Here is a 16052-nt window from a genome sequence, read left to right on the forward strand (position 1 = left end):
CATTTGGTGGATTTTTTTTTTTTTTTTTGTAACTATAAAGTCATCTACTGTTGGGAGGTCTGTTTATTTCCCTGCTAAATGGAGCCACATTTGAAAGGAAAATGCATGTGTGGGATGAGCAGCAGAGCTAGATATTATATAGCCAAAGATGCACTAATTTGCATCTTTTCTAGGAAAAAAAAACTCAACACTGGATTTATCAAGGTTCAAAGGTCTTTGTGCATTTTGTTCACTATTAGAGTCAAAGGTTTTTACATAGTTAATTCTGGATATCTGATTAGAAAATACTGTCAACAACCAGAAAAAACTCAATTTTCGGCTCATCAGGCTGTGAGTGAGATATTAAGAAATCCTTCAGTAAAAACTTTAGAAACACAGACAGGAGCATGACTGGAAGGTTTGGTGTCGGGAAGTGGAGATTTTAGACCCAGGAACTAAGAAGAAACTTATTTTGGAAAGTAAAATTCAAAACATTTTTCTTCTAGAACACTATTTACAGACACCGCATCCAATCAGGTTCATGAGAACATTTATAGCAGGTGAAAGCCGATAAACGGACTAAACTCAGTAACTCGTTCAGAACTGCTGGCCACAAATTCTGATTGCTGCTTCAGAAGTGATGAAGTATAGAGATAACACATCTCTGAAAGACAGTAATTATCTGCAACTCCCGAACTTTTATTGTGGAAATGCATGGCAAAGCCTCGATTCTTCCCGCCCTGATGCGTCCTTCACGCAGCGGGAAGCTCTGCTGAACGTCGAGTTGTTGACGATCGGACAGCAAACTGCTGGGAATGTCCCAGTTTAACACGCTGCGCCGCCTCCAGCTAAAACAGGTGTGTGTGTTACCCTGTGGACATAACAGGTGGTGAAGGTGAGTCAATCAGAGCAGAACAACTCTCCTTACTTCCCTCCAAGAAACAAGTCCAACGTTTGAGAGTTTTTCTGTGGATTTCATCACCTCATCAGCTCCTCCTGTTCAAACGTTCGTGCTTCAGTCAAACCAGCCAGAAAGTGAAAACTCTGGAGCTGGATTTAAAGTTAACATTGTGATCTGTGGTTTTTAAAGGCTACCATCTTCTTCTTTTGGAAGAACTTCAGTCATGGTGAAGTCAGGTGACCAGTGGGCAGGACCCACCTGTCCACAAGTCAGCCCCTCACATCCAGCCTTTTTATTTTAATTATATGCAATTACATATAGTTTTTATGGATAATTATTTGAGTTATTCTTATACTGGTACTAAATCTTCATGAGTAGAATCTGTTCCTGTAAGGGCTTTTTCAGAAATGAGCAAATTTATCTCGACATATTTGCTTGTTGTGTGTGTGTGTTTAATCTGTGTGTGTATGGAATCATGCGTTATCTGGAGCGAGGTCATTAACTAGCTTCAGTGAAGCAGCGGCAGACTGATACCGCTGGACATCAGGAAGCGGTCCAGTGATCACATGACACAGCAGGAATCATCCAGCTGTGTGGATGATTCCAGCAGGGAGTCGAGACCCAGCAAGATAAAACCGTGTCCTTACTCGTCCTCTGCCCATGGAGCTCTGCAGCTGGATGAAACTCAGTCCAGCTCGTCCCTCCGGGTGCAGTAAGTCTGTCCAGTTTCTGTCTGCTGCAGATGTTTCCTGATGTTTGTGGAAGAAATTTTACTTAATATAATATTCTAATCACACCTATAATTACTTCCTTTACTATATTCATTTATAAATTGTATTTACACTGATTGTTACTATATTACACTTTTTACATTGTACATTTTTACTCATCAAGCTTTTAATGTTTCTTCTCTTCATGTACATGCTCTGTTAAAAGTTCACTACGAGGGTAAGATGACCTTCATCTGGTCCTTCCTCAGACCCTTAGACTGGTTCTGGTGGAGACACTATGTGAGGTTGTTTTGACGCCAGCTCTTGGAGTTGTGGGTCCACCCAAGGTCTTCAGGAAGGATTCTTTCTACAGAAATGTAGAACGATTGTTTTTCCTCTTGCCTCCCCAGAGTCTCTTTCGATTTCACGCGAGTCAGGACGACCAATCTCATTACTTGCAAGTAATTCTGTATTCAATAATTCCCCTGTAATAAACCTTATATACTTTTACTCGTTCCAGACTCTTGGTAATTTTTCTACAACATGTTTCACAGAGATGAAGTTGCACTAAACGGAACAGGATCATTTTGGTTGAGCTCTAGTAGCTTTTCTCTAGATGAACTTATGTAAACCTGTGCAGGTGAGTTACTGAGCATTCTTCCTCAGCTCCTCTGGCCTGAGCCTGATGGAAACATCTGCTTTGTACTGAGCGTTTGTGTTGTTCTGTGTAAAATCCGATCCAAGCGTCGAAACGTCATAAAAAGCCACTCTTTGGATTTTTTGATGAGCTGATCTCGGCCTCTGACAGCCTGACATTTCATTAGAAAGCGCATTATTGGTTGAAATCACCAGACTGACCATGACCTGTTCTATTTTTTGTTAAATCTGATGTGTTACAGCTGATTTCTGCTGGATCTAAAATCTGTGTCTGCAAGTTTTTTTTTTCCAGAAGTAGAAGAAAATACTTCTTTTTTTATTGCATCCTACATCTCAGCTGCTTCTACATGGGACAAATATTAAATAATTAACCCATAACAGCCCGACGTGACATATTTATCACGTACAGTTTCTGAGACATTTTGCTTCAATTTATGGTATAAACTTTGCTTAAAATCCTGTTGAACACAATCTGATACTTCTGTCCCCTAATAGATACCCAGAAGCAGAAAACCATCCATCCATCCATCCATTTTCTGCTACTTATCCGGAGTCAGGTTGCGGGGGCAGCTGTCTAAGCAGGGAAACCCAGACTTCCCTCTCCCCGGCCACATTCACCAGCTCATCCGGAGGGATCCCGAGGCGTTCCCAGGCCAGAGATGTAGTCCATCCAGCATGTCCTAGGTCTTCCCCGGGGCCTCTTTCCGGTGGGACGTGCCCGGAACACCTCACCAGGGAGGCGTCCAGGAGGCATCCTAACCAGATGCCTGAGCCACCTCATCTGGCTCCTCACGATGTGGAGGAGCAGTGACTCTACTCTGAGCCCCTCCCAGATCACCGAGCTTCTCTCACCCTATCTCTAAGGGAGAGCCCGGCCACCCTGCAGAGAAAACTCATTTCGGCCGCTTGTACTAGCAATCTTGTTCTTTCGGTCACTACCCACAGCTCGTGACCATAGGTGAGGGTAGGAATGTAGATTGACCGGTGATGGGTATTTTTCTATCATAAAATAAGACACAAAGAACTCAGAGTGAAGTCAGCTTCATCGTGATGGGGAGAGACGGTGGTTCAGCACTCAGAGAGTGTCTGGTGTCAACTCCGAAGTCTCAACCCCAGCGCAGCCTCTTTATTGAGCAGATTTCGCACTTCAGTAGAGCAAGCAAAGTTCAAGCAAAGTTCAAACAGGGAAACACATCAGCATACATCACTTCATAACCCTTATCGCACAGAGCAGTGACCGCCACATCCTGTCCTCTGCAGAGCAGGTGAGACCGCAAATCATTACCCAAGCTTAAGGGAGAAACTTTAAATTGTCAACTTCTGCTTACTCTAACAACCGGTAAATCAAGAGCTTTGCTTTTTGGCTCAACTCCTTCTTGACAATGACAGACCGATGCAGAGTCCGCATCACTGCAGACGCCGCACCGATCCGCCTGTCGATCTCCCATTCCATCCTTCCCTCACTCCTGAACAAGACCCTGAGATACGTGAACTCCTCCACTTGGGGCAGGACCCTATTGCAGACCCAGAGTGAGCACTCCACCCTTTTCCGGCTGAGGACCATGGTCTCGGACTTGGAGGTGCTGATTTTCATCCCAACCGCTTCAGTCCCTGGGGGACACAGTCGAATGCCTTCTCCAAGTCCACAAAGCACATGTAGATTGGTTGGGTAAACTTCCATGTCCCCTCAAAGACCCTGAAGAGGGTGTAGAGCTGGTCCACTGTTCCACGACCGGGACGAAAACCACCACACCAGTCTGCCAGTCCAGGGGAACTGTCCACGATGTCCATGCGATGCTGCAGAGGTGTGTCAGCCAAGACAGCCCTACAGCATCCAGAGCCTTAAGGAACTCCGGGTGGACCTCATCCACCCCCGGGGCCTTGCCACCGAGGAGCTTTTGAACCACCTCAACAACCTCAGTCCCAGAGATGGGAGAGTCAGCACCAGTTACCCCAGACTCTGCTTCCTCATCGGAAGACGTGTTGGTGGGATTGAGAAGGTCTTCGAAGTATTCCTTCCACCGCCTCACAACGTCCCGAGTAAAGGTCAGCAGCCCCCTATCCCCACTGTACACAGTGTTGACGGAGCACTGCTTTCCCCTCCTGAGCCGCCAGCTGGTGGACCAGAATCTCCTCAAAGCTGTCCGGAAGTCATTCTCCATGACCTCTCCAAACTCCTCCCATGCGACCGCCAAAGCTGCGCTCCGCTTAGCCCGCCGATCAGCTGGGGTCTGCCAGGCCTGACCAGCATCCTCCCCCACCATCTGAGTCAACTCACCACCGGGTGGTGATCAGTTGACAGCTCCGCCCCTCTCTTCACCCAAGTGTCCAGAACATGCGGCCGCAAGTCTGACGACACGACTACCAAGTCAATCATCGAACTGCGGCCTAGAGTCCTGGTGCCAAGTGCACATGTGGACACTCTTATGTCTGAACAAGGTATTCGTTATGGACAGTCCATGACGAGCACAGAAGTCCAACAACAAAACACCACTCGGATTTAGATTAGGGGGGCTGTTCCTCCCAATCACGCCCCTTCAGGTCTCGCTGTCATTGCCCATGTGAGCATTGAAGTCCCCCAGCAGAACGGAGGAGTCCCCGGAGGTGAGTCCAACTATATCTAGCCAGAACCACTCAACCTCGAGCACCAGCTCAGGCTCCTTCCCTGCCAGAGAGGTGACATTCCACGTCCCTAGAGCTAGGTTTTGCAGCCGAGAATCAGACCGCCAGGGTCCCCGCCTCTGGCAGCCGCCCAGCTCACACTGCACCCGACCCCTATGGCCCCTCCTGCAGGTGGTGAGCCCACGGGAGGGAGGCCCATGTCACCTTTCGGGCTGAGCCCAACCGGGCCCCATGGGCAAAGGCCCGGCCACCAGGCGCTCGCCTCCGTGCCCCACCTCCAGGCCTGGCTCCAGAGGGGGGCCACAGAAAACCAAATTATAATATTTTTAAACTATCACATGGTAATAAATGGTAGATATCTCCCCCAATAAAATGTAAATTTTTTTGTTACATTTTGTTAAAGGGCCAAATAAAGACCTCATATTTTAAAAATTGGACTTTTCTTACCATTTTTTCATGGGTCTGGTCTTTATGGGTTAAACTGGAATTTGCCTTCTCATTAATACAAAGTTTACTGTATAAATGGGCTCGACCTGTTACTGAATCCTGGTGCTCATGTTCATGGACTCCGATTGTGTCAAACAGTGAAATTACTGTCAAATCATGTAACTAAATTATGTGACTGAAAAGAGAAATCCACAATTTGTGAGACATTCATCCTCAAAAGTGAAGCTTAAACATTTCTCATCCACAGGAACAATCTCTCCAGCACACCACCATGCAGCCCCTAAAATGGATTATATAGTTATTTATTTATTACTTCCTGTCTATAATACCCTGGTCTTCTGGATGTTTCTGATGACATGCAGACCTGGTCCTGACTGATCCACTGCGCTGACTCCTTCAGGATGTCTGAACGGTGTTTGTGGTTATGTAATTTTTTTTAATCTTCTTTCAATAGAGAGACTGCAAAACTGTCAGGGATTAATAAAGTTATTTGAATCTTGAAAAGGTAATTTGATTACTGATTTAGAATCTTTTTATTAGCATGTATTCATTTAAACATTGCTTTGTTTTTACAACCTGGATGTTCAGTTTTACAGACCTAATTTATCTTATCCTCCCATAGTTGATGATTTTACCTCCACTCCCCCCCCGGGGAAGTACCACAAGACTCAAGTCCTGAGGGCCAAACTACCCTCCAAATGAAGACAGCCGAGGACCGAACTTCAAGCGAAGGGGTACAGAAAACTTTCCAACATACACCGGATACAACGGCAAAAATGTAGACAGATGCAGTGAGGACACCCAGAAATGTTTATTCAGCATCAATAAGGATGTAAAAATGATCTTAAACTGTCTTCCATCTCATGGCCACTTATTTACAACCCTGTTTATCATAGAGATGCTGTCAAAATCACTAACTCATCGCTAGCTGCTAATCAGTAACGTTCATGAATATTAATGTTAGCAAGTTTGCTAACGCCACTAACATTTGCCAGAATTTACAGAACTGCACAGCTGCAGGCGCCATCTTTGTTATCAGTTGGTTGCCATGCGGTTGTCATAGATACTGTCGCTTTGTCTGACATGGTAACTAGCGACGAAGTAAAATGGTCGAAGTATCTCATTTCACAGGGGAATGTTTTCACCCCTACCACCACTTCGTTTTAAGGGAGGAGGGTAGGAAAAAGCAAGGGGTAAAAAAATCAGACTGGGCCTTGGTTTTAGACGCTAGCTTCACCATTTCACACACTGATGAGCTAAACGTGACTGTGAGGCTAGCAGTGACCTCTTACATCTTAAATTACATCTAAATTCCAGGTGGTTTTCCTGTTTCCTTCTATCATTTATTGCAGTAGTCTCTGAAATGAGCTGCTCCTGCAGCTAATTGTGATTTTTATCTTTGTTGAACTGCCTCATCTTGTCCTGTCATGTATTACAGGGGAAATCTGCCCGAGGAATTTTCCTCCCCTCAGAGAAAACACACATATGCAGTGTATCATCTCCTCATCCTTCCTGCTTCCATCTCCATCTTGTTCCACTCGCTGTGCACAAACAGCTGAAGAATTGCATTTTAAAGTTTTATGGAAGGAGAATGCATGAATTATTGATAGAAGAACTCTCTTAGGCGAAGCAGCGATGTAGCATCTGTAGCTGAAAGTTGTGTGTGCTGCACAGGTTCAGGACAAGATGTTACCAGGTTTGTCTCTAAAGCTGAGTCTAAACTAAAAAGCTGGGTCTTTTCTACAAAGAGGGAATGATAGCGTGACTGAACCGTCCAGAAATATGATCAGCAGAGTGAAAAATAAAACCTGAGGAGCAACTTCATCTCGTGGTTCTAATCAAATCCTTTAAACTCTACAACAAACGCGAAGAGACTGTTTTCCTTTAGGAAGACGTGACACAACAGAAAACTACTGACTAAAAATCGGTGGGTTGGTGATGCTGAAGCACCGTATGGATGCACCTGAAGGAGTAGTCCCAGACACCCTAACAGGCTACATTTTTGTCTAAACAAAACGAAAATACAATCCGATTTAAAAGTACAATTGTGTAAATGGAGGTGAGGAGGCAGGACAGCGTGCCCAGGGTGGAGAGTTAGCTAACGCTATCCAGCTCTGAAGGCTTCACCTCAAAAGCATCTCCCTTGGGGAGTACCACAAGGCTCAAGTCTCGGGCCACTTCTGTTCTCTTTGTACCTGCTGCCACTGTTTTCCAGAAACATAGTATTTCCTTTCATCTTTATGCAGACGACTGTCAGGTTTTTCTCCCTCTGAAGCTCATCGCCAGGGCCTGGCAATACATTGAGATTTTCAAATATATCGAGACTTTATCAGACGCAATATAGAAGGAAGTAACATCATTTATATTGAGATAGCTTATTTTGAGTTAAAAGCATCTTTTCTTTTGCATTTTGCACAGCTGTGTTTTTGTTATGGTCATTGAAAAGTATTTTTAATTTATTTTATTTAAGGAGCATTTAATTTAATATAAAGGTACTTTAATTTCAGTCAGCTGTTTTAATGCACGTGCTGCTGATCCTTACTAAAAGTATATTTGGCACTAAAGGCTGTAAATTAGAGCTGTCTTTTTGGTTACTTGACAAAAAAACATATCGAGATATATATTGTATATCGTGATTCAGGTAAAAAATATCGAGATATAAGATTTGGTTCATATCGCCCAGCCCTGCTCATCACTGTATCCGGCTTCTCCTTCGCTGCCTTATCGATTTCAGCTTATTGTTATAGCTGCTTTTGTTCAGTAAATAATAAGGGTGAGGTTATTCGCTCTTTTTCACGGCTGCGTGTGACTAATTCTGCAGTTTGTAATTACATCATCCCGTCTTTAGTGTTTACCATGTTTTTCATACAGCTCTTTAGTGTATGAAGACTTACATTTTTCCTACTTCTGCATCTATAAAAGTTGGGGAAACTCCATTCCAGTGGCAATGGCTGCTATAACAAACCCCTCTCTCAGCTTCCGTATGCTAGGAACAGAAAAAGTTCCTCCACAATGAAAACTCCAACTCGAGTCCTGCAGGGCTTTATCTGAAGCCTGGAGATGTAAATGCCAGTCTGAGTTAACCGAGCCAACATCAGGACTCAGTTTTTCCATTAGCCTGAGTGTTTTTATCATCAGGCTGGAAATGACTGGGATCCTTCTGGACATCTTTTTATCACGGTTTGTTTATTGATCGACATTATTAGACTGGTGAGGTGACAGCAGGTCAGTGCTCGGTGTCTTACTGATGTGTAGAGGAATCCCTCGGCGTTCATGGCCACGTAGAGCGCAGCCTTCACTCCCTGGATGGCCACGACCCTCAAACCCACTGGGATCAGGTTAAACAGAGCTGGAGGGTGAGAGACACACACACAGAGAGAGAGAGAGAGAGAGAGAGAGAGAGAGAGAAACCAGCCTCAGAAAAGGCAAACTTACATTTAGCTTCTATTGAATAAAATCATACTTTGTAGTTTTAACTGTTTTAAATCATGTTTTAGCAGAACATGCCACACTGAAGAAAAAAACTACTTACGTAATATAAAGACAGAATTTCCACGTAAAACAAATGTTTTAATTTAGTGAGAAAGAATTTTGTTGACTGAACTGGGTCAACTAGACCTGTTAGGGTGAACATATAAACCAGGAGCTGACTTGATTTTAATGAGCCAATAAGGCATGTATGATAGGACGAGCTACTTCATTTCATAGGCTAGTTAATGCTACTTTTTGTAAGTTTTTTATAAGTTATATGAATTAATTATTCTGATTTAATGAAACAAAGTTGTGTGTTCATCAGAAATGTAATTTAATCACGTTAACCTGTTGGTGTAAAGTTTGGAAAAGAAAAACACAAACTGGATTAGTTAGAATAAAACTTTACATTATAAAAAAAATAATTTAAAAACTAAAATTCCATCAGACGGGTCGAAATTTCTGACTTTATTTTTACATGGAATCTTTCGTTTTATCTCTGCTTTTCAGTGTTTAAAGGAAGTTTGTAGAAATGTCTGCTGGGAACATCGGAAACATCTAACATCTTTGTGTTGGTAACATTGGAAACATTTTTGTGGCGTAAACGTCGTAAACGTCTAACATCTTTGTAGTGGAAACATCGGAAACATTTTTGTGGCGTAAACGTCGTAAACGTCTAACATCTTTGTAGTGGAAACATCGGAAACATTTTTGTGGCGTAAACGTCGTAAACGTCTAACATCTTTGTAGTGAAAACATTGAAAACATTTTTGTGTCGTAAACGTCGTAAACGTCTAACATCTTTGTAGTGGAAACATCGGAAACATTTTTGTGGCGTAAACGTCGTAAACGTCTAACATCTTTGTAGTGGAAACATCGGAAACATTTTTGTGGCGTAAACGTCGTAAACGTCTAACATCTTTGTAGTGGAAACATCGGAAACATTTTTGTGGCGTAAACGTCGTAAATGTCTAACATCTTTGTAGTGGAAACATTGAAAACATTTTTGTGGCGTTAAAGTCGTAAAAGTCTAACATCTTTGTGGTGGAAACAGAAAAATTTTTGTGGTGTAAACGTTGTAAATGTCTAACATCTTTATGTTGGTAACATCGTAAAAACATTTTTGTGGCGTAAACGTCGTAAACGTCTAACATCTTTATGTTGGTAACATCGGAAACATTTTTGTTGCGTAAACGTCTAACATCTTTATGTTGGTAACATCGGAAACATTTTGTGGAAACATCAGAAACATTTTTGTTGCGTAAACGTCTAACATCTTTGTGTTGGTAACATCGGAAACATTTTGTGGAAACTTCAGAAACATTTTTGTTGTGTAAACGTCTAACATCTTTGTGTTGGAAACATTGGAAACATTTTTGTGGCGTAAACATCGTAAACTTCTAACATCTTTGTGTTGGAAACATCGGAAACATTTTTGTGGCGTAAACGTTGTAAACGTCTAACATCTTTGTCTTGGAAACATTGGAAACATTTTTGTGGCGTAAACATCGTAAACTTCTAACATCTTTGTGTTGGAAACACCAGAAACATTTTTGTGGCGTAAACGTTGTAAACTTCTAACATCTTTGTGTTGGAAACACCAGAAACATTTTTGTGCCGTAAACGTCGTAAACTTCTAACATTTTTGTGTTGGAAACACCAGAAACATTTTTGTGCCGTAAACGTCGTAAACTTCTAACATTTTTGTGTTGGAAACATCGGAAACATTTTTGTGGCGTAAACGTTGTAAACTTCTAACATCTTTGTGTTGGAAACACCAGAAACATTTTTGTGCCGTAAACGTCGTAAATGTCTAACATCTTTGTGGTGGAAACATCTGAAACATTTTTGTGGCGTAAACATCGTAAACTTCTAACATCTTTGTGTTGGAAACACCAGAAACATTTTTGTGCCGTAAACGTCGTAAATGTCTAACATCTTTGTGGTGGAAACATCGGAAACATTTTTGTGGCGTAAACGTTGTAAACTTCTAACATCTTTGTAGTGGAAACACCAGAAACATTTTTGTGGCGTAAACGTCGTAAATGTCTAACATCTTTGTGGTGGAAACATTTTTGTGGCGTAAATGTCGTAAACTTCTAACATCTTTGTGGTGGAAACACCAGAAACGTCTGAGGCAGAAAGGTCGGAATCATCTAGCGTATTTCTGGCAGAAACATTAATGTCGTCTTGGTGGAAATGTCGGAAAGCATGGCCTGGTGTCTGGTTGCTGGGGAGGTGCTGGGGTGTGTTTAGGGGTGAGACTGGAAGGTTTGTGTGTGTGTGTGTGTGTGTGTGTGTGTGCATGGATATTGGTGTGTATGTTGGGGGGGGGGGGTTCGCATGCACTTGTGGGGGAGACCTGGGTGGGCCTGGGGGTGGTGGGAGACGTGTGTCTGGGCTCGCTCACTGTCCTCCTACCCCTCCTCTCCTTCCCCCTCGGCATGTTGTGGGTGTGGCCTTCTGGGCTTGGTGGCGACTCATTGGCTGCAGTGGTGTGTGTCCTGATCGTGGGGGGAGGCCTGTCTTGCCCTGGGTGGCCTCCTGGGGAACAGGGGTGCCTACTGCCACCAGCAGCTCACCTTCTAGAGGGAAGTCTGCTTCCCTCTGGTCTTACATCCCAGGACCCCTCTCCTTCCTGCCCTTTCACATACATGTACAGTGTTGGGAGGCGTGCACATCATCTTGGGCGGAGGGGACTGCCTCCAGGATCTTGGGGCTCGGTGCCCTTCACCCTGGACGTCCTGGATGGCTGGTGCCTGCCAGGGCCGGTGGCTGCTGATCTTGGCCCACCGGGGCCTAAGCCCTGTGACCGTGGGGGGTTCGGGCTGGAGCCTTCCTCTGCCGCCCTCTGGGTGGGTCGGGGGTGGTCTTTGTGGTGGGGGGGTTTGCTCCAGGATTCTGCTGATGGCCCAGGTCTCTGGGCCGCCCTAGTCTGCCTCTAGCCTCCGTAGAGGCGTGGTCACATCTGCAGGATCACATCTCTGATCCTCCTCATTCCTCATCCTCTGCATGCTGACAGTCACTGAGGTGTCCAGTGGGTTTATACACTAAGAGATGCTTTGGTTCAGGTGTGTGTGTTCCTGGTACCTTGATACATGTTGTTGTTGTCTTATTTCTTTAGGAACTTTAGGAAAAAATAAAGGTTAAGAACTCCTGATGATTGTCAGCTTAGTTTGCCAGTAAAAGCTGTAGGAAATTCCTTCTCGAGTTAAAAAAAGAAACATCTAACGTCTTTGTATAAATTTTTTGCTGTTCAAATAATTAAAGGCAAAGTGCAGAAAAGTGTCCTGATCACATCGAGGAGGACGTCTGTGTTTTTCGGTGTTCTGCTGGATGTGTGACGGTGGTTAAAATCCTCTGCAGCTCGCTGATGTGCCGTGCCGCCTGCGGCTGATAAAGCAGAGAAAAGAAAGAATAAAAGAGACGGAGGCGACGGAGGACTGAGTGACGAGGGGTGATTTAATCCTCGGGGACAGAGCTGCAGTGTGGGTGAGGAGGATGAGGAGGTGGAGGTGGAGGAGGAAGAGGCCGGTGGCAATGCTGCTGTTAATCCTCCTTTATTTAACTCGGATCATCTGAGAGAAAACCTAAACATCTCCTCCTCCTCTTGTCCTCCTTTCCTTCTGCTTTTCCAGCAGAGAGACGAGGATCTGCTGCAGGAATGTGACGGAAAATGTTCGGAATGAGAGGAAACTCTCTGATTTCTCCTCATTCATGGAAGCGATGGTGGAGGTTTGCCTCCCTGGTTCTGGTCCCAATGGAGGGTTTCCTTCCTGGTTCTGGATCTGATGGAGTTTTTCCTTCCTGGTCCAGCTCCCGATGAAGGTTTTCCTTCCTGGTTCTGGTCCTGATAGAGGTTTTCCCTCCTGGTTCTGGTCCCAATGGAGGTTTTCTTTCCTGGTCTCGATGGAGGTTTGTCTTCCTGGTCCTGGTCCCAGTGGAGGGTTTCCTTCCTGGTTCTGGATCTGATGGAGCTGTTCCTTCCTGGTCCAGCTCCCGATGAAGGTTTTCCTTCCTGGTTCTGGTCCTGATAGAGGTTTTCCCTCCTGGTTCTGGTCCCAATGGAGGTTTTCCTTCCTGGTCCTGGTACCGATGGAGGTTTTCCTTCCTGGTTCTGGCCCCGACTGAGGTTTTACTTCCTGGTCCTGGTCCCAATAGAGGTTTTTCCTTAGCTAGGGCATTACTTTTATGAAATGGTTTATATGAACAAAGCTGTAAACAGGACTGGTGTGGATCACATGGTGGATCTGGTTCAACTGGATTATAACTGGTCTAAATGTCTGTTTTATTAGTCAAATCAGTGATTGTTGATTTTATCTGCACACCTTACAGCTGATAAACGTTAAAATCAGGTGTCATTTCAGTTCGTTCTTTGTGGGAACTTCGTGGCACTAAAAACATTTTGTGCCAACATTATTAAATAATAACTGTACATACCAGAAACGCTGGGATCTCCTGTAACAGTTTATTTTTTCTGGTGTCTAACAGGCTCTGTGCTGCAGGTTTAGGTCAGACTTACTGTAGTCGCTGTTCTCGTCTTTGCATCCGCTGATGGATCCATCCGGCTGCATCTGCAGGAAGAAGCCCTGCTCGCTGAAGAGGCGTGTCACGATGCCCTTCAGCTGCGGCTCTGCAACACAACGCATGGGGATGAGCTGGCTTTCCCTGGACCAGGTCTCTGAACACTGTTTCAGCACATTAGTACCCCATGCTCTGCTCTGCACCCCCATCACGGCTCACTCAGGCTTTCCACGCTGTCACACCGTTGATTCATCCCACCAGCAGACTCACCAGAAGATTAACACACATTCACACAGTCTACAGTTGCAACTCCTCCCAGCATCCGTCCATCAGCAACCATCAGAGAAGAAACCCGAGGCCACAGGTCCTCCTGTATGACTCAGCCGGACGTCAACATGCTGGAGACTGAACAATGTGGGCCAGAAGGCCTCGAAACGGCAGAAATAGAGCAGAAGACAGAGGAGCTGATGTGGAGCAGGCTGCTGTGCTACTTAACATCCGGACGCGCTCAGCAGAGGCTTGCCTTCAACCTCAAAGCAGATAAAACTAGAAGTAATGAAACCAAAAGGTCTCCTGATCCTGTAAAACCCAAATCACATGTTAACATTTCCTCCTTAGTTCAGAGAGCAAACAGTTAAAAAAAAAACAAAGTTTTCAGATCAGCTGTGTGATGAAATGAAATTCTTTAGTTAAGACCACTTCAGATGATTTGTGTCTGCATTAAGGGAACTAACGGCAGCGTGCAGGTGAGATGGTTGTTCGGGTCTGTGGAACACCGTGATTTTTAAATTCAATATTTCTGTCATTGATCCTTATTTTGTTCCTGGAAACAGCAGATGAGGAGAAGCTGTGCTGCGACCATTTTCATGTGGTGTATACACTGTAAAAAACTGAGCAAAGATTGTTTCAGTAAACTCAACAACGTGGAGTAAAGTCAACTCCTGGTGTGTGAAGATAAAAGAAGGGATGAACTCAAAGTAGAACCTCAGGTCTGCTCGTGTCTTTGAGGTGAACGTCTCATGTTAGGCTGGAAGGAGACCATCGTCCGTTCAGGCCGAAGCTCGAACTGGCTGTGAGCTAACGTGCTAACCACAACACCAGCCAGGTGGTGCAGGTCTGCGTTAAAGAGTCCACATGCCTCTTAATCACTATCATTAATCATCTTGTTTTTAAGGACAATTGAATATTTCCATGGTAACATCATCGCAGCCATAATCAATGATATCAGCCAACAAACTGTTGATTAGGGCTGAACCTGAGCAGTAGGTACAGGTTCATCAACACCCTTGAACTACGTCAACAGTCCACTTCAAGCTCTTGATTTTTGTCTCTGCCAACACTTCGATCACCCATGGTTGTTGTAAAGTGCTTTGTAAATAAAATTTGACTGACTGGTTGATGGTCCAGGTGTAAAGGGAATGTGAGGCAAACCTGGACTTGAAGAGGTGTTTGACCTCATTAACCCCGACCTCCTGGATTGTTTCCTTACAACTTCAGCAGCTCTTTCAGCTCAAAGACACGAACATCTGAACGAACTTTAAGACTGAGTCCTCCTCTTTATTATGTTTAAATAAAGTGTGAGCGCTTAAACCCGCGACAGCGTTCTTTACAGCACCAGAAGTTGAGTTTACTCCAGAAACCGCCGTGTAGCGGTAGCGGGGACTGGTCCTTGATGGTGGGTCGTTGGCATGTTTCCCATCCTGCCTCTGTTCTGCACTGCGAGGTGAGTGTTTATGTAATCGTTTGAGACCCTCCCTGCATGTGATTAATAAATGTATGTGTTCTAGCCCATCACACACACGTTTTCATTGTTCCCTCAACATTTTTAGCCCCCCTATGTTTTTACAGTGTACCAACTAAATTAAAAGAATATGAGGAGCAAAACAGATTCAGACCTCTAAGAGTTAAAACTTTACGTGTTTTTTAAAGCTTTGTTTTTTCTTCCCCTCCTGTTCTTGTCTCTCATCCCTCTTCCTCTCAGAAGAAAACTATTTTTAAATTGTTAAAAAGGAGAAAATCTAAACCTTAGTTTCATTTGGTGGGATAACAACCGGGAAGCATGTGATTGCCGGCGTATTAAAAGATGGAGACCAGGTCTGTCATGGAGACGGTTTCATCTGCCAGCTGCAATCACTGATCACAGTCTGATCCAGAGGCTTTTCCTCTGAGAGGAGCTAAATTTATGAGCCTCACGATGTTTGAGCCGTGAATTCTAACATCTGCGAGGGGATGAACACCTCGTCACGAGCTGCGATGTGATGAAGCTGACAGATCCGGTCCTGTTTCTACAGGATCACAGAGAAGCCGCCTGTGTTCTAGTATCTGCCCAGCTGACAGCCTTCCTGCTGTCATCATCGTTTCTATTTATACATTCATTTAAACTTTCTATTGTTAATACACACTGAAGCGAAGCTGTTGAAGAGAAGCTGCCGGCTGGTCCAGAGTCAGGACCTCCAGCCATGGAAGAAACGTATGTTTCCCAACCTGGTGGAGCTTTTCTGCTCTAACAGGTCCTATAACAGACCCGGTGCTACAGCACACTACGTTACCCATGATGCATTGCACACTCTAACGTAACAAAGCATGAATGCCCTGCAGCACCGCGGCAGCACCGCGGCAGCAGAGAGGCTGCAGACGCAGCGAGCACAGCACACGACTCGTCTGTGTGGGATTATTCACGGGAACATTACAAACTGAAAATGAAATGATCATTTCTGTGTAAATTGTGTCGCCTGCGCTTT

General features: G+C 44.5%; 1 protein-coding gene across 5 annotated transcripts in view; it reads right to left on the reverse strand.

Annotated features, from left to right (window-relative positions):
- LOC121646309 (fibroblast growth factor 12-like) overlaps positions 1-16052 on the reverse strand; it is a 76849-nt gene that overhangs the window by 11475 nt on the left and 49322 nt on the right. For all 5 annotated transcript variants that reach the window (XM_041995229.1, XM_041995231.1, XM_041995228.1 and 2 more), the window contains exons 2-3: positions 13310-13420; positions 8562-8665 (exon numbers count right to left, since the gene is read on the reverse strand). In XM_041995229.1, coding sequence (XP_041851163.1) covers positions 8562-8665; positions 13310-13420 — 215 coding nt within the window. The remainder of the gene's footprint in view (positions 1-8561; positions 8666-13309; positions 13421-16052) is intronic.

This window comes from Melanotaenia boesemani, chromosome 9 (assembly GCF_017639745.1).
Source record: "Melanotaenia boesemani isolate fMelBoe1 chromosome 9, fMelBoe1.pri, whole genome shotgun sequence".
NCBI lineage: Eukaryota > Metazoa > Chordata > Actinopteri > Atheriniformes > Melanotaeniidae > Melanotaenia > Melanotaenia boesemani.